The 19,027-nt window shown below is 43.5% G+C and overlaps 1 protein-coding gene and 1 long non-coding RNA gene across 2 annotated transcripts in view; one reads left to right on the forward strand and one right to left on the reverse strand.

The window, feature by feature from the left end:
• The window catches only part of LOC309332473, a 192,459-nt gene that overhangs the window by 78,642 nt on the left and 94,790 nt on the right, over positions 1-19,027 (reverse strand). The window lies entirely within an intron of this gene.
• TFCP2 (transcription factor CP2) overlaps positions 1-19,027 on the forward strand; it is a 39,075-nt gene that overhangs the window by 1,466 nt on the left and 18,582 nt on the right. Inside the window, exons 2-4 of the mRNA XM_081844750.1 lie at positions 15,911-16,062; positions 17,176-17,252; positions 17,664-17,769. Coding sequence (XP_081700876.1) covers positions 15,911-16,062; positions 17,176-17,252; positions 17,664-17,769 — 335 coding nt within the window. The remainder of the gene's footprint in view (positions 1-15,910; positions 16,063-17,175; positions 17,253-17,663; positions 17,770-19,027) is intronic.

Genomic DNA, 19,027 nt, shown 5'->3' on the forward strand with positions numbered 1-19,027 from the left:
ATAGGCATCATAGGAACACTGCTGGATCAGATGAAAGGCCTATCTAGTTGAACATGGTGTCATCACAGCGGCCAGCCAGATGCCTCTGGTAAACCCATGAGCAGCACCTGAGGGAAATGGTAATCTGTTTGAAATCGGCAGCTGCTGGTACTGGAGGCAAACCTCTTAATACTGGAGCTAAAAAACCATAATGACTATAATAATAATAATAATAAATTTTATTTATACCCCGCCCTCCCCAGCCAAGACCGGGCTCAGGGCGGCTAACACCAAATATAAAAGCAGTTGATTAGAATACAGCTTAAAAAACAAAATTAAAACAAAACATTAAAATGCAGCCTCATTTCAGTGGAACTCAATGAAAAACTTTTTGGGGGATAAAAACGTCAAGTCTTCACCAAGGCTAACTATCCAGACTGGTCCTACATGGGCCAGAAAAAAGCCAGGGAAGTCCCCAAATAGGAGTTCCAACACAGAAGGAGAAAGGAAAAAAGAAAGAGAGGCAGGGAATCCGATTGATTCCAAGCCAAAGGCCAGGCGGAACAACTCTGTCTTACAGGCCATGCGGAAAGAAAGCAGATCCTGCAGGGCCCTGGTCTCATGAGACAGAGCGTTCCACCAGGCTGGAGCCAGTGTTGAAAAGGCCCTGGCTCTGGTTGAGGCTAATTGACTTCCTTAGGGCCCGGGACCTCTAGGGTGTTGCTATTTATGGACCTTGAGGTCCTCCGTGAGGCATACCAGGAGATATGACTAGTAGACATTGATAGACTTATCCTTCATGATCGCCTTTTAAAGCTATCCAGTGTAGTGGCCACCACTGTATTTTACGATAGCAAATGCCACAGTTTAGCTAGTTTCCACATGAATAAATCTGTCCTCTCATCTGTCTTGAAACCAAGTGTCCCCAACTTCTATTATTATGAGAGAAGTCCTGCCTATCCACTTTCCTTATGCCATGCATAATTTTAAACACTAAATAATTATTTAAACACTAAATAATAATTTTAATGTTCTTGATACCCTCCCACTTGCTTTTTTTCTGAACTAAAAATTAGCTCCAAAGATTACAACCTTCCTTCCCTGGGAGAGTCCCTCCATCCCTTGGGTTGCTTTTTTTGCATTTTTTGAGTTCTGTACACTAGTGCCCTGGATCTGCTATTCAGTGAGAATGAATCCAGTGCCACTTTTATGTGGTGTACAGACCAAGGATTATTGAAGCTTTAAGCTTGTTTTCAATAACTACCTCTGTATGGGTGGGAAGAAGTAGTCAGGTGTAGCTATTAGATGTAAGGGCAGCTGCCCTCATTCTAACTGAGCACATTTGGGACTTTCCTGAAGTGCTTTTTTTTACCTTTTTTTACTGGGGTCCATTAGTGTACCAAGAGAATTGAGTCCCCAAAGCCCACACATGGTGAAGGCTGCTTTTTAGATTCCCCGGAAGCTAAGTGCCGTATTTTTCGCTCCATAAGACGCACCTAGTTTTTGGAGGAGGAAAACGAGAAAAAAAATATTCTGAATCTCAGAAGCCAGAATAACAAGAGGGATCGCTGCGCAGCAAAAGCAGCGATCCCTCTTGCTGTTCTGGGATAGCTGCGCAGCCTGCATTCGCTCAATAAGACGCACACACATTTCCCCTTACTTTTTAGGAGGGAAAAAGTGAGTCTATAAAGTGAGCAAAAAATACGGTAATTCATGTCCTGTGTCTGCCTTATGCGATTCCTCTTGTTTAGTCACTCTAGATGCAGAACTACCTCCCCTCAGTGGAGTATGCTCTGATAGTTAGCTACATAGAAACAGGGGGTGATCTTCACAATATGCATCTGATTGATTGATGTCAGCAATTTTAGAATGGTTACATGTATGCTGGCTTAACTTCAGAAATAAAGCTGCCTCATAGGTTGGGAAGGTATACTTTTACAGCTCTTTCCTGACTGCTGCTTACTGAAGGAGGCAGAATACGGAAACTGCTTTACTGAAAATGTCTTTAAAAACGCCTTCTGATACTAAGCCTGTTCAAACATAATGGGCCAGATTCAACTAATTAGTCCCACTAGCGGAAGCCTGCACAACAACTTCTGCTAGTTCAACGGGGCTTCCCCCCCTCCGCTTGCTCCCTGAAGTTGGCTCAGAGGGGGAGAAGATAACCCCTAGAGCAGTCTTTCTCAGCCTTGGGTTCCCAGATGTGGTTGGACTACCACTCCCATCATTCCTGATTGCTGCCCCTGCTGGCTATGAATGATGAGCGTTGTAGTCCATCAACATCTGGGAACCCAAGGTTGAGAAAGGCTACCCTAGAGCAGCACATGGGGTGAGAAGGGAGAATGATTCAGTGCAATTGATTGTACTGACAGAACATCTGCCTCAGTGTGGTGTTGAATTCCTCCCATTTTGGTCCTGGGTTCCAAGAAGGAGCCCTGATGAGTCCTTAACTCAGACACTGTCTCTTCCCCATTGAGCAGTGGTTCCAGACTTCCAATCATGATTTAGTGTCAAACCACCATTTGCCTCTTTGAATTAACAGCCAGGCTAAGGTCTGTGCTTGCTGCAAGCCCGGATCCCAGAACATAGTCAAATGCTAGCTTCCAGAAAGTTGCTGCTAAGCCATATTTTGAAGTCCGAGACTGGAGAGTGTAGGGGTTAGTGTGTGAGCCTGAGGCTTATCAAGGATTGCTTCCGTGAAAGGAAACCGTGGTTTGGCATTATTTGACTCAGGGGGTCTTTCGACACACACATTGATTACAGTGTGCTGTCACATTGTAAGGGTGGTGTTGTGATGAATCCTTAATGTGAACTGGGCAAGCCAAATCTTTCTGAAAGTTACTGCTCTGGTTTAGTTTCAGCAGAAAGCTAAGTAAGTGTTCAGATTCTCTTCCATCTTTGTTGGGGATGAGGAGCAATCAACTTTTCAGCTGATTGTTTTGGCGAGGATTAATTTTTTGCATACCGTTGAAATTGCATAGATCAGTTGGCTGATGGGTAGACAATTCTATCCCATAACATGGGGTTACACTAGACAGCTTTTAGGTTCTTTCCAGTGCTGATCTTCAGTGACGTAGGCACTTTTATTTAGATTTGCCCAAAGGAGAAAGAAACCTTGTAGAAAGGAAATTAAAAATAACAACACTGTGAGCACTAATTTCCCGATGTGACATTTCCTCTTGGTGATGCTGATGCAATCATATAATCCAGCGGTACAACACAATTAATTGTGTTGCTTTACCTGCTGACACACTCAGGAGGGACTGAGCCTTGAAGAACCTGGAATTTCACTTACAGCACAGTTACTGTTTCTAAAGGTACATTGGCAGGTTGTGTGCTTTTGGTCATGCTATCTGCCACTTGGTAATTATTCCTTAAAATCAGGCATTTTGGAGTTTGCTTTTATTAACTGAGTAATAAAAGAGGTGAAAGCCCAGGGACTAGCTTTCAGTAACTTAGCACTTAATGAATTCTGGAAATCTGCTTGTGACTCTTGAGTTGTTGTTAAAAGTGATGCTTGAGGTAGTAAAATTAGAATTTGTGTGGAGGTAGGAGTACTGTACATACAGTGGTGCCCCGCAAGACGAATGCCTCGCAAGACGGAAAACCCGCTAGACGAAAGGGTTTTCCGTTTTGGAGGCGCTTCGCAAAACGAATTTCCTATGGGCTTGCTTTGCAAGACGAAAATGTCTTGCGCGTTCCTGCGGGTTTTTTTTCCTTTCCCCCCTTTTTCTAAGCCGCTTATCCGCTAAGCCGCTAATAGCGCTAATCCGCTAAGCCGTCAATGGGCTTGCTTCGCAAGACAAAAAAACCGCTAGACGAAGAGACTCGCGGAACGGATTAATTTCGTCTTGCGAGGCACCACTGTATGTGGAGGTGGCTGAAACTACTCCAGCTGCATTCAAAAGTCTGCACTGTATCATTACTGCTTTTCCTTTTCTGGCATGGGTGGCAGGGAAGCATTTCTGTTTGCTCCCCCCCCCCCCCAAAAAAAAACTTGCAAAATGACCTTGTGAAATGACTTTCTCCTTGTACTTATGACAGCCCAACTATGCAGTCAATGAAAGTAGACAAATTGGTGTGTGTGTGAATATTAGATGGGTTGAATGACATTCCCCTGTAGAAACATTTAGATATACAGTACAACACTTTGGTTTTCTGCACTCTCGGAACAGTGAAAAACAGAACTATTTCTCAAATGCTGCCTGTATTCCTTTTGCAAATGATGTATGCTATTTATTAGTTGTTTGTGCAATCTGCTGTGCTTCTTAAGAAAAATGTTCTCTATTCTGAGGGTTGTTCCCTGTTTTGCACAACACTTGTGCAAGCTGCTTTTTAACAGCGATTCATTCTGCATGCTGTGATGAAGACTGAGGAGCTTGACACAAAGTGAATTTTGTGGTTGTCTGTAGAATGAGTCATGTGTTGAGTTTTCTTAAGGGCACAAATGCCTGACAGGTTTGCATTTGGGGCAGGTAAACCTGTGTTTGCAAGGCTTTGTTTTGCTGGAAGAAAGCAATACATTTCTGTAATGTACAATCTGTTAATCTAGGTGGTTTTGAGTCTTAAAAGGGGCAATAGGTTACATTGAACACATAAATACTAGCATCTTCATGGTAGTTATCTACACTCTCTCCCCTTTATCTGCATTTTACTGCATGTTCTGGGATTACATTGTGCCCCATTTAATGCCAATCTCCTTGTGTAAGAACATAAAAGCCCTTCTAGATACATTTATCTTTCAACACACCCTGGTTATGAAACACTTTGCCTGGGAGATTTGTCTGGCACCCTCTTCAATGATCTTTCGTTGTCTCTTTACTCATCTTTTTCTGCAGGCATTTGTTAATCTGGCTGGCTAGTGTTCTTGTGCTTAACTACTGCTGCTCTCTACTCTTTGAAGTTTTAATTTTCTTCCTTTCCTTAGACTTTGGGTACTGCAATGAAATGTTGCAGTTTGAAAGGATTCTGTTGAGTGTTCTACCCACTTAATTCCACCCCCCCCACAGCCACTTGTCATTTCCTTCCCCCTCTCACTCAGCACTGAGTTGTTGCACCATTTTGGATTTTTCCACCCCATTTTCAGGGGTGTCTGCAAACCTCAGGATTATCCTGCATCTCCTTGCCTTTCTCTTGTGCTGTTTTGGCTTCAGCTCAGTGAGCACTGGAAGACCAAATCATTATTAGAATAAAATATATCTGCCTAAGTGGGGGTATAAAGTCCATGTAATCCAGCATTTGAGAGCCAGTGTGGTGTAGTGGTTAAGAGCGGTAGTCTTGTAATCTGGGGAACCGGGTTCGCGTCTCCGCTCCTCCACTTGCAGCTGCTGGGTGACCTTGGGCCAGTCACACTTCTCTGAAGTCTCTCAGCCCCACTCACCTCACAGAGTGTTTGTTGTGGGGGAGGAAGGGAAAGGAGAATATTAGCCGCTTTGAGACTCCTTCGGGTAGTGATAAAGCAGGATATCAAATCCAAACTCTTCTCTTCTTCATTCCATTTTCCTCAGACGCCATCCAGTTGCTTCATGCCCTTTTTGTGGGTTTCCCAGATGTAACAGCCATTCCCTTCTCTTCCTCCCCGCTCCCCTCTTCAGCTCTGCTACAGTGGCTCCCATGCAAACAATCATAACAAGAGAAATTGAGAAATCAGGGGTGTAGAAGGGGATATGACGAGTACACCAGAGGTCATTCTATGGCAAATGTCTTGCAGCATGGACAGGACCTCAAATTAAGAGCATCAGGTTGGAGCTTTATTGATTAAGCAAATGCCTAAACCATTTCACAGCATAAAGGCATTGATGCGGCCTGTGTACACATTAAAAACAGACTAAAACGCAAGTTTTATAAATGACAAAATGATACATACAAACAACATCAGATACAAAATTGATATTCTGTAGATGACTGGGTTACACTCAGTGAAAGCCTTCCTAAACAAAAATGTCTTCAGGTAGCCACCTAAACAGGATTGCGCCAGGCACCTATCTGATTTCAGCTGTTAATTGATTCCACAGAGCTAGAGCTCTATGTCTAACATTGCTCCATGTGCTCCTGATGAAGTTTGAATTGATTGTTCTGTGTAATTGAGCGTTTTGATCTAGGGCTCATTGCCCTGTGGATATGACATGTTGTGAGTCTGTCCTATATATATTTATCTCTAGGGCAGGGGTTGCCAGACTCTGGGCTCGGGGCCAGAATGTGTTTCTTCAGACCTTTTAGTTCAATCTGTGGGACTTTCCCCCAGGCCACACTACTTACTAGTCCTGCTCTGCACCTTCTTTCAAGTGATTTTTCCTAACTGGAATGCCTCATTGAACTGTGATAATGCATTTTGCTTGCCTAGGTAGAGGGGTGAAATGTCTGACTTTTCATCTGCTGAAATGTAGCCTGTTGTATAAAGGTGAGTCACATTCAGAACGCTACCTACTGCTCACCATTGGTATTCATCCTCTCCCCCCCTCCCACAACTCACAAAGAATTTGTGACCCTCAGGTTGAAAATGTTTCCCTTCTCTTTTACTAGGGGACAGACGTGTGAATGGTCCTGTTTCGCCTCTTGTTCCCTTCTTATTCTGGCTTTAAATTTTGTGTATTGGGGACAGGCAGTTGTATGGTGGTGAAAGATCAGATAAGTTTGCGGTGATAGCAAGCAGAAAAGAGAGGTGACTGGATACTGTGAAGAACAGGCAGGCTGTTATAAAAAGTGTACAAGCGCCTTCCTCTGAAAAACTATCTGCCTTGTGCTGGTGTTTGAAAAACGAGGAATTATGAGAGGTTAAAACAAGGTGCTTTCTTTAAAAAATCAAGGCAGAGAATCTTGATTCCTGCATTTGATATCTGAACCTGAGCAAACCCCTCTGAGCAGAATCTCTGTAAAAGATTCAGAAAAGTATGGGAGTACTGAAGGTCTTCTAACTTCTTCTGGCCACAAACCGGATATGGTGACAGGCAGAATTCCAGTGTGAAGAAATGGGTAGTTCAATGCTCTGGCCTCAATGAGGCTAGAGTTAACTGTGTTAGGGTCAAAGGGCCTTCTTTAATAAGTAATTTCCACTGAGGGTGCTAATTCTGGGTGGTGGATTGCAAGGGGTGGTGGTTGTTTTGAGCTGCTTAACTTGGTTTCCTTTATCATCTTCCCTACAAATGGTTAACCTTTTTATTACACATGGGTGACATGGGAAGCTGACCTTATGGGAATTGTATAGAACTGAACCACAGTAGTACTGATAACTTAAAACTGCTTTATTTCCTAGCTTAGGTGCTCTTATCACAGTTCTGTTTTTAAAAAGCCTATTCCTACTAACTTGGTTGTTAAGAGTCTCTTTGTTGAGTTGTCATCTCTGTGTGGATTTACTGGTATTCTTAATCTAGTACCAAGGTCATTTTCGTAACTTGAAGTTAGGCTTACACATGAACATATGAAAGCTAGTAGCACACCTAAGAGGAGAGAAAAACACCCAGCTAGTTCTTTTTCAACGTAAAGGAACATCCTCGTGTGCTTCCCTGGAGCCATATTTACTATAGACAACCAATCTAGTGACTGAGGTTGTTTTGTGTGTGTGTGTACCATAAGAGACTGCTGAACAGTCACAGTGCTAGATCAGGCTTTTGAGTCATGTCCATTGGGTTCATGACTGCCTTGATGGTGCTTCTAACAGGAATCAGGTCTGCACTCATCTCCACTTTCAGGCCGAGGGAGCCAATGTTTGACCACAGAGAGCTTTTCTGGGTCATGTGGCCAGCATGACTAAACCACTTCTGGTGTAACGGATCTGGATCGAAAATAACAGGTCGCCAGTCATTTTTGTGTGACTCAGGAGCACCACCCAGCGACACAAGTTGAGATTTCCAGTTGCTTTGTGACTCCTGCCACACCCTAATAAAGGTGAAATAGCAACTGTTTATGTACACTCCAAAGCTGATAGAATTTGAAGGTAGCCGTGTATATTGTTTCATATGGATAACAAGTAATCCCACATTTGCCTTCAAATTAAGCATTGTGGTATGCTGTGTTGGAACTGGCTGTTTTGTGACTTCATTTAGGAAACACAGTTGGAATTAAGTATTCACCAGCTGAATTTGCAAGTCTCTGATATCATAGCATTCCCCACTTCCAATTATGATCTGCTGCTAACAGACATGCTAATCTTCTGGAACAGAGCATTTTAACCAGATGCTGGATTTGAATAGTTATGTAAGCCCCAGACAAGATTGCTGTTGGTTCTGTATTCATTGTTTGTGCATTGGAGCTGTCTTCCTCAAAATAATGTTATTGAGGCACAGAAAAAATGAGCTATAAGGAAAGGGGGGGTATTGCTGTCTTAAATGGAAAGTTTTAATCTAATGTAAAACCAGTGTTCCTTCTCCAGTGTTTGGTCTGTTTCTGACATCTGGGAGCTCTCCCTTTTGATAACTGCTGAGGTAGAAAAATACCGTGGATCAAAAATATTTTTTTGTTCCTCTGTATTGCATTGCCTTGTAGAAACCTTAAACAGTATATTCTGCTTGCAAATTGTGGGCAAAATTTGGTGTGGCAAGCAAAACTGGCAGCCTAATATACCAAATGTTTGTTGTTTACTCACCAACTCAGAACATAATATCCCACCATAAACTGCCAAAATCATTGGGCATAAATTAAAATAACTTCCCCTGGGGTTAATACATTCTGGTAGTTGGTGCTAGCCCAGGCTTGAGGGGGTTATTGAACCACCACCCCAAATTTCTCCTATCGTGTCCTCAGCACTAGACAGGGATGTCTCAAGGCTGTATTTTGGCCCATGCTGCTCAGATTCCTATGGAAAATCTCAGAAGTGGCTTGGTGCTGAAATGATAGGGACATTTTCGTATCCCTTGGGCGGTATGCTTAGATGAGTGGGACCTACTGATGGACTAGAAGCAAGGGTCTTGGACTGCTTGTGAGTTGACTCAAGGCAACATTTTTTTCAGTGACTGCCTTATTTATTAAAAAATTGTCCAGTAACACCTTAAAGCTTATACCCAGAAAGCTTATACCCAGAACAAACTTAGTTGGTCTCAAAGGTGCTATTGGACAATTTTTAAATTTTTTATTTATTTCGACTGTGTCAAACCAACACTGCTACCTACCTAAATCTGCCTTTTTTATGTTTCTGAATACTTTCCCTACCAGCCCATGGACTAATTGTACTAGATGTACCTTGGTTGTTCTGACGTCTGCATTTGTGCAAGCATGTTTTTAAAGCTAACATTCATGTCATATTTTGGATGTGCTGTAGGTAGAGATAGAGTCAAGTTGTTTATGAATGGAGCCCATCCCTCTCCTGCCTTGAAAACAATTCTGTATCAGCTTCTTGTCCTCACCTGTAGTCTCCCTGCTGCCCATATTGACCCACTTTTTGGGTGAACCATGGAGAGAGTGCCGGAGAAACACCAACACACCACCTTGATGACTACCTCCACATGTTCTCTGGTGGCCTTGAATGGCATGGAAAGGAAAGCAATTCAGTGCTCTGGTTATGGCACATGCTATTTGTCCTGCAGTAAGATGATACATATCCATTACTTCTGGTGGAAGCAGGAGCGTTTGTGTTAAGCTCCCCAGAGTCCAGTATTTTTCTCAAGCCTCCTGACTGCAAGACCATTTTATTTAGTCTGTGTTTTGGCAACTGAGCTTATTCATAGGAATGTTGGTTTCTTAGCCTGTTTGTGGCAGTAGGTATACAGGTCACTTGCACGGAAAAATACGGTAATTCTACACACATTTACTCTAGGAGTAAGTACAGTGGTACCTCATGTTACATACCTAATCTGTTCTGGAGATCCCTTCATAACAGGAAACTGCTCGTAACATGAGGTGCGCTTTCGCTAATGGCGCCTGCCGCTGCTGCCGTGCCGCCGGAGCGCAACTTCCACATACATCCTGGGGCAAAGTTCGCAACAAGGGGCATCTACTTCCGGGTTAGCGGAGCACATAACCCGAAGCATTCATAAGGGGGATAGTACGTAACATAAGTACCACTGTATCTCTGAACTTCATGTATAGATCAGTTGCCTGATGAACAGCTAATTGGGGTAATAGACTTTGGTTTTGATGACATGGGACCTGATAGAGTAGGGATTGGGAAGCTTTTTGGCTCCAGGGGCCAGATCCCTATTGGGGTTGGCCCTGCAGGCCCAATTTCACAGGTGGGCGGGCAGGCAGCTACTTGTCAATTGCATGACATCATTTTGATGGCATATGATTGGTAGGTGAGCAGGGCTGCTCACCTTACAGAATCTCTCACATTGGAAGTCTTCCCACACTTCCCCTTAAAACTTAAATGTTGGAGGAACATGGGAGACTTGCAAAAGTAAGTGCTTTAACAGTGTGTCTTAAAGCTGCAAAGCACCTTTTGAAGTAGTCTCCACCCCACCGTTTGTTTGAGAGAAGCCTTTTTATGATGCTGATTTAGGGTGTTGGTGTGCATCACCTCCAACTTGTGTTTGGCAGTGAATCCAAAATGTGTGTCAAAGGTAGCTGTTATGTGGCATATAGGTCTATTTCTCTGGTCCTCTGCTAACTCCATTATTCACAAAGATCTGTAAGGTAAAAATTACAGTTCTGCTATGTTTTGGTTCATGCTGTCCAATATAAATTCAGCTACATCCAATAATAAGCATCTTGCTTCATGACTTGAAGACTCTCAGATTATGTGTGTGTTGGATTTATCACTTCATTCTTTTAAGAGTCAATATTCCATTTCAAAATAGCATTCCTCCTAAGTTTGTAAGAACTGATGGATCTCATTCTCACTGCTTTACAGGAGTTTGGGGTGGGGTACAGATGGCAGCCAGGGTTCAATCCACCAAGACCTGCATGAGTAGTGCATCGTCAACTGTGGGATGTCAGAGATCCTTGAAAAAAGGTTTCTGGGACCCTGTCATTAGAAATTGGGGCGTGGTGTGTGTGTCTGCTAGTCTAGTTCTTTCCTGTAGGATGGTAAGGGGGGTATGTGAGAGATTTAGCGACAGTGCATCTGGGCCATTGTGTGCTCAAAGTCTTTTAAACCGGGACCAAGATACTGGAAACAGTGGCCTTCACTGGGTCTTAATACAAAAAACCCTTCATTCCTACAAGAAGCAATTGCAATATTAGGTCTTTCTAATGATAAACTTGGGACGCGGGTGGTGCTGTGGGTTAAACCACAGAGCCTAGGACTTGCCAATCAGAAGGTTGGCCGTTTGAATCCCCGTGACGGGGTGAGCTCCCGTTGCTCGGTTCCAGCTCCTGCCCACCTAGCAGTTTGAAAGCACGTCAAGGCGCAAGTAGATAAATAGGTACCGCTCTGGTGGGAAGGTAAATGGCGTTTCCGTGCACTGCTCTGGCTTGCCAGATGCGGCTTAGTCATGCTGGCCACATGACCCGGAAGCTGTACGCCGGCTCCCTCGGCCAATAAAGCGAGATGAGCGCCGCAACCCCAAAGTGGTCCGCGACTGGACCTAATGGTCAGGGGTCCCTTGACCTTTACGAAAGATAAACTTAAAGCAACCTTTCTCATTTTTCATCATTCACGTCATCAAACATATGTTGTCCGGGTCAAGAAAATAGTGAATGTGAAGGTCACCAATGAGGGGTGTATCCCACAGCTGTGTGTACTTTAGTCTCACATGGCTATTGGGAGAGGCAGGCCCTGAATTCTAACCCATGTGACTTTTTTCTCACCATCCTGCCCTCTCCAAACCTCTCAGTGGTGTGAAGAGTCCGAGTAGTGCAACTTGGGTTTGGATGCTGGTCACAGGCTTGTGAGAGAAATGGGAATATTACTTCATCGCTGTTTCCCTAGAAGTCTTTGCACTAAGCTAAACCCAATCTGCACTTAATCTTTTACCAGTTTGCTGTACATGTAATTCATGGGCATATTTGCCCATGCAACTTCTCCCAAGTACAAATTTTCCATCTGTCTATACATATACAAAATGGAATGGAGGGGGGCAGTGCTTTCTTAAGCTTCCCATTTTAGAGCTTGGGGGGGGGGTTGTTGCTAGTCCCTCTGAACGGAACAGTTTTCCCATTTCCTTTGGTTGAATAAACTGATGTTTTGCTAGTATTCTGGGCCAGCTGTTCAACATGACAAATTCTGGAAAATGTGGCAAGATATTTTTTGTACCACTATCGATCGTGTGGCAGGAGTGTTCCAAAGTATGTTCTGAACATTGATGTAAAAAAACATAGTTACCATGGTGTAGAAATCTGCTGTGTTAATGAATTCCTAGTAATCTTAACTAATCTTCCTGATGGAAGGAAGGATTTAAATCCCTACTTCCTAGCAGCATAAGCATTGTAGAACCAATCTTTAAATAACAGAAGCTGCTATGGGTTTTATAGGGCAAGAGGCTGAACTTTGCCTTGCTTTTACATAAAAGTTCGTTTGGGCATCAGTTTTTATGTGTCACTGGTAAACAATAGCTGGTGATATTAGCTTGGATGTACATGTTTCACTATACACAGGAAAGATTGTGTGCTTGTTAATGGTTGTGATTTACTAGACAAACCATGGCTGAGAGGTTTTTTGTTTTTATGGATTTTTTGTTTTTAAATTGTCAGCAGAATGAGTGCTTAAGCATAAAGGGTTCTATGTCAGATGTAAAGAAAGCTGAGGGTTACAGCTTATACAGTGGTACCTTGGGTTAAATACGCTTCAGGTTACAGACTCCGCTAACCCAGAAATAATACCTTGGGTTAAGAACTTTAGTGAGCCATTTATGCAAAAACATAAACAAGGGCTAGAAACTTTCCCCCCAGGTAAAAGACAGGATTATCAATAATGTAACAGGAACCTGAAGGCCATACCAGTATTTTAGGGATTTCTTCTTTCAGGTATTGTTGTATCTGCATTCAGTCCCGTGAATTGTTATTTCCATTTTACATACAATAGAAGGAGCTTCTTGCCAGAGATCATCCAGTGGGCAAGGTTATGGCTCCTCTCCAGGAAACAGTAACTTAGTGAAGCTGTTGCAAATATCTAGCCCCTCACTCCAGAAATGCATTCCCCAGAGAAGCAAATAGAAAGAAGACTATGCAGTCATACCTCATGTTCCGGACACTTCAGGTTACGGACCACGGGAAACCCGGAAGTACCAGAACGGGTTACTTCTGGGTTTCTGCACATGCGCAGAAGCTCCAAATCGCGCCAGCTCCTGCGCAGAGGCTTCAGGATGCGAACACTGCGGGTTGCGGACGTGCCTCCGTCACAGATTACATCCGCAACCTGAGGTTCCACTGTACCCTTAAACTGGTTTTATCATGTATGTACCCAGAGACTCCCTTGTGGAGTTAATATTTCTATCTAGATCTAGTTCAAAGCCTAAACTTCATAGTAGGAATAGACAAATCATTCTGTTTCCAGTCCAGGTCACTTTCACCTCTATAAATCTGCACCTGGACGTGCACATATTACACCTCTGCTGGGGGAACTGCACTGGCTGCCAAACAGCTACCAGACCATGGTCAAGGTTTTGATTTGGAACCAGGTTACCTGAAACAGTATACAGTATATGCCCCTGTATAGACATGTAAGATCATGTGGATCATCTGGGGAAATTCTACTTGTGGCACTGCACCCTACAGAGTATCGTAGGACAATGACCCCCAAAATGCTTTTCTGCTGTTGCACCTGTTCTGTCGAATGCCTTTTCCTCTGCTGTAAATGAAACAGTAACCCTCAGTTGCCTCAGAAACCTTTTAAAGGCTTATATTTTTGTCCATGCTTTCCTTGGCCCATAAGATTAGATCCTGATTTTTGTGCATGAATCACCTGGATTTCTGATTTACTTTTTATGTTTTGTATTGTTTTACTGTTATTGGGGGTGTATTTTTGTTGAAATGGATAAAGTTTTTATATTGTGCATAGTGTAGACCACTTAAAATTTGTAAAGATATTAATCTATTAATGCTTCAAAAAATACATATTTTTGAGTACATATTTTAAAACTTTTTCTTTCAAAATACACATTTCTACAAGCATTTAGAAATACACACACACATATATATAGCACTGAAAGATTCAGACATGCAAAATCCAAGTGATAGCTATGGCCTCAATCACGCATTAGTCTAGGACAGAGGTCGGCAACCTAAGGCCCATGGGGTGGAAGCGGCCCATGAGGGTCACTTAACTGGCCCATGAGCTGCCACTGAGCAGCCCACTTGGCAAGCCCTCGCACACTGTGCTAAACTGGCACAGGGACTCTCTTCCATGGCTCCGTAAATAGCTTCTACGCATGCCCAGACACCGGAAATCACATCTGTGCATGTCCGCAGTGCCAAAATCGCTTCTGCGCAGGCGTGATTTTCGGCATCTGGGCATGTGCAGAAGCGATTTCCAGCACTGTGGACATGCGCAGACGCTATTTCCAGCATTGCGCTGCACCAGTACAGCCTACGGAGGAACTCCACAGGAGTGATCCAGCCCATCCCCGGTAAGCCTTGCTGACCCCTGATCTAGGAAGTGTGGATTGGATCTGTTTGTATTGGAATTCACAAATGCTGAATTCTTCAAGCATCCTGGTTTCACAGGCTCTAGGATTTAAGCCCTTATTTTTACAAGACTTTATCCAAACTTATTCAAAGGTAGACCCTTGCTGTAAACATTTAGTTTGGAATACAACTGACCACTCAGTCTTGCTGCTGGCTCCCTTTTTCTTTTATTAAACTCACCATTGCTGAATCTTGATTTGAAGGGGATCAGTATCACAGAGCTTCCAGAAAAGGCCAGTTGCAGTCTGGGAATAGGCCATACAGATACTTCAGTCAGCTCTCTTCATTTGATATCACGAGGCATTCTAAATTTCTGTGTCGCTTTTTGAGGGGCTTCAAAGGGTAGTTCCCCAAACACACGTAACTGAGGAGAACATATCCAGAATAAGATCATGGTTGTTTGATGTTGGATATGGTCACTACAGAATTTAAATGGATTAGCTGTGGACCTCTGGCTGATAAGACTTCTCAGAGGATTTTGGTGCCGAACTAATTGTGAATCTGAAGTGGAATCTCAGCAGACCCATTGTTTTTAAAAGGCAAATCCTGGAGAGGGAGGGTGGGTTTTTCCCTAGTTATCTTCTCCCCATCTACAGTTTTAGGTCTTACACTTCAGTGAGTTGAAGCTGTTTCAGACTCTTGTTAGTAAAGTTAGCCTTCATTGGGTAGGGAGAGGCTTACAGCTTATGTAAGGAATATTGTGATGACTCAGACCCCTCTCCTAGAGTGGCATTTCTGTGAGGCATGTGATCCTGTGCAGATTCCCACCCCCACCCCCCAGAAAAGGACTATCCAGGCTGAGCTATAACCAATGATGTAGTATTGCTTCAGATCAGTAGCTGTTTGAGGACAGGAGCATAGTTATCTTTCGATTTGTGAAAGTCCTTATCTAAACTTTAGAGGCAGGTGGCATTCACTCTCTAGGGTCAAAAGCAACAGGCTGGCTGACCTGCTGTTAGGACAACAGCTAGTTTGCCTCTTTAGACATAGAGAGATGTTGTTCAGTGATTATAATTGTTTACACTTCCTTTAAATCCAAATTGTTCTTACTGCAAGAGCTGTGGATGAAAGTAGAACAATTCTTAATATAAACCTAAATGCCAGACTTTTCCAAACTGGTACCCTGTTGGACTCGGGAACACCCACCAGCCACAATCAGCATGGCCAGTGGTTATAGATGATGCATTAGTGATGTTTGCCATACAGCCTGATCAAATACCTCTTATAAGGATTGCTGGCTAGACTGAGGATTATACATGAACAGTAGGTACACACACACACACACACACACACATACACTTTCTCCTATTTTGTCTCTCTCAATTAAGATCCTAGAAATAATTTTTTGTTTTAATGTCCTGATATGCTCTATAGATCTATGGATTTGTTCAGTTGCCAAATATCATAACAACTCTTAACGAAAACCATTTTCTTGTAGTGATGTCCTTGCCCTGCCCATCTTTAAGCAAGAAGAATCCAGCTTGCCTCCTGACAATGAGAACAAAATCCTACCTTTTCAGTATGTCTTATGTGCTGCCACTTCCCCTGCTGTGAAACTCCATGATGAAACTCTCACCTATCTCAATCAAGGTAAGCCACATTTCTGTTGCCAGAACATCAGGTGGGGAGTAGGTGCTTTCCCAGTCGTGGCATTTATATTGTTTCCTTGCTGCATGCCTCTTTTAGCTCACTTTCCAGAGTGCACACTCAAGGCCGCAGCACAAATTATTTTAGACTTTCTTGTCTTTTAACCTATCTGCTGTGCTCTCTGTGAACTCTTGGTTGGAAATTAGTGTTCTAGTTTTTGCTTAGTGATTGAAAGTCTGAAACCAAAGCTGGAAAAGAAGCAGACAGAAGTCCAAATTATTTATCTAATTAAAATACTTGTATGCCACGCTTCAGTAAACCTATAATTCATGGACCAGGATTCGTATCATAGGAATAAACTATGTAGGTTTTGTCAATTTAGCACATTTGAATTTTTGGGCTGTGTTAGCACAAATTAAGACCCTGAATGAAAACAGCTGAAATGTTGTGGAAGATGAAATGCTACCTGCCTAGCAAGTCCTTGTTTCTTTCAGCAGAGATTAAGTTCTTAAAAAAAAAAATTAGGACCAGATTAAAGTACAGTGGAACCTCGGGTTACATATACTTCAGGTTACATACGCTTCAGGTTACAGACTCCGCTAACCCAGAAATATTACCTCGGGTTAAGAACTTTGCTTCAGGATGAGAACAGAAATCGTGCAGCGGCGGCACAACGGCAACAGGAGGCCCCATTAGCTAAAGTGGCTTCAGGTTAAGAACAGTTTTAGGTTAAGAATGGGCCTTCAGAACGAATTAAGTTCTTAACCCGAGGTACCACTGTAAATAGTGTTCCTAACAGAAGCTAGGGCAACAGGGTTTCCCCACGAGAACCTTCCTGTGCTTGTCGCACCACGGCGGAAAGGTTTATGGTGAAGGGATGAAGGGGGAGTGATACAACTCCTTGCCAAGGGCGTAAGGGTCCCTAAGTCTGGGGCTACATGAAAGTGGACTTTGACAAGCACACATCCTTTTCACCTGAAATGCCTCCCCTCACACTGGATAGGGGTGTGTGTAAGTTACCATGATGCTTTCTTTTCAGTCAAACTTGTTATACTATGACCTCAAGAAAAGTAGATTTTCCTTTTGTAGCAACTTCAGAGATCTTTTCTTCCTCAGGTCAGTCCTATGAAATCAGAATGCTGGACAACAGGAAAATGGGGGAATTGCCTGAGTTAAATGGAAAGCTTGTAAAGGTGAGTGCCCAAAATAATCTATCCTCTCCTAAAAGCTCTGGGTTGGTGACAAGGTTAAACATGCTTGTCAGGTAACTAGTGACACCTATGAACGTAATTCAGTCAATCTCTGGTGTCAGCAGTTGGGTAGAGCCACTGTCTTATCCAAGCAGACCCCAGTAATGTTGGGTTCATGCCCCTCTAGCTGTGAAATAAACCTTGAATGTAAACTGCCTACACATGTAAATGCCAACCTGTGTGTGCCCCATTCGCACCATCCATCAGTTTCATGGTGGAGGGATGGTGCAAGGTTACACTTTAGAAAAGCGAAAATCTTCCGACTGGCCACACCAATTTGTCTAAGCTCGTCTAAAGGTTCCAAGTTCCAGCATATGCTGTTTACTCAATGAGAAAATCTCCTTATTAACCTAGAGTATATTCAGAGTGGTGTTCCATGATCGGCGACTTCAGTATACAGAGCATCAGCAGCTGGAAGGCTGGCGATGGAACAGGCCAGGGGATAGGATACTGGATATTGGTGAGTGACTTCTGCAAACATGAACTAACTTGGCATTGTAGCTTTTTGTAACATGGACCTTGGAGGGCATTGGAAACTGCCACCACTTGAGGTATAGAGCTCTTTATTGATTTTGAGAGTGGTTTCAGTCTCTGCTCAGAGCGTAATCTTTTGCCATAGTTTGACTTAGGTGGCTCCGATTTTTTTAAAATGTTGCCTTCCGATGTGAATGTAGCTCAGTTCACTTGCTTATACCACTTTGCGCCTATTTTTCTGTAAGCACTTTCCTGCAGTGCACCTACACTCTGCTTGGGATACATGACAAGGATTATGTAGTTAAAAGCCCCCACATTTGGGTAGGCGGTTTTCTGGTCCCTTCTGGCTTCCTACACCTATGTCAAATGACTTAGCACTTCTGTTCTTGCCAGGAGAGAGTGAGCCTCTTAATGTTGGTACAGTGGTCCCTCGGGTTACATACGCTTCAGGTTGCATACGCTTCAGGTTACAGACTCCGCTAACCCAGAAATAGTACCTCAGGTTAATAATAATAATAATAATAATAATAAATTTTATTTATATCCCGCCCTCCCCAGCCGAAGCCGGGCTCAGGGCGGCTAACAACAATCAACAATCAAACAATCAGATATTCACACATTCTAAAAATATTACATTATAAAAATCAATTAAAATCAAATTAATGGCAACTAATTAAGCAAGATTCTAAGCAGGTTGCCAGAGGAGGGAGTCAGACTGCGCCCTGACCAAAGGCTTGGTGGAACAACTCTGTCTTGCAGGCCCTGCGGAAGGATGTCAGGTCCCGCAGGGCCCTAGTCTCTTGTGACAGAGCGTTCCACCAGATTGGAGCCGCAGCCGAGAAGGCCCTGGCTCTAGTTGAGGCCAGCCTAACCTCTCTGAGGCCTGGGACCTTGAGGATGTTAGTATTTGCAGACCGTAGGTTTCTCTGTGGGGCATACCAGGAGAGGCGGTCCCGTAGGTACGAGGGTCCTAGGCCGTATAGGGCTTTAAAGGTTAAAACCAGCACCTTAAACCTGATCCTGTACTCCACCGGGAGCCAGTGCAGCTGGTGTAGTACCGGTTGAATGTGATCTCGCAGCGAAGACCCCATAAGGAGTCTCGCCGCGGCATTCTGCACCCGCTGGAGTTTCTGGGTCAGTCTTAAGGGCAGCCCCACGTAGAGCGAGTTACAATAATCCAGTCTGGAGGTGACCGTCGCATGGATCACAGTGGCTAGGTCAGGGCGAGAGAGATAAGGGGCCAA

The sequence above is a fragment of the Podarcis erhardii genome (genome assembly GCF_964252035.2).
Source record: "Podarcis erhardii genome assembly, chromosome: 2".
Taxonomy (NCBI): domain Eukaryota; kingdom Metazoa; phylum Chordata; class Lepidosauria; order Squamata; family Lacertidae; genus Podarcis; species Podarcis erhardii.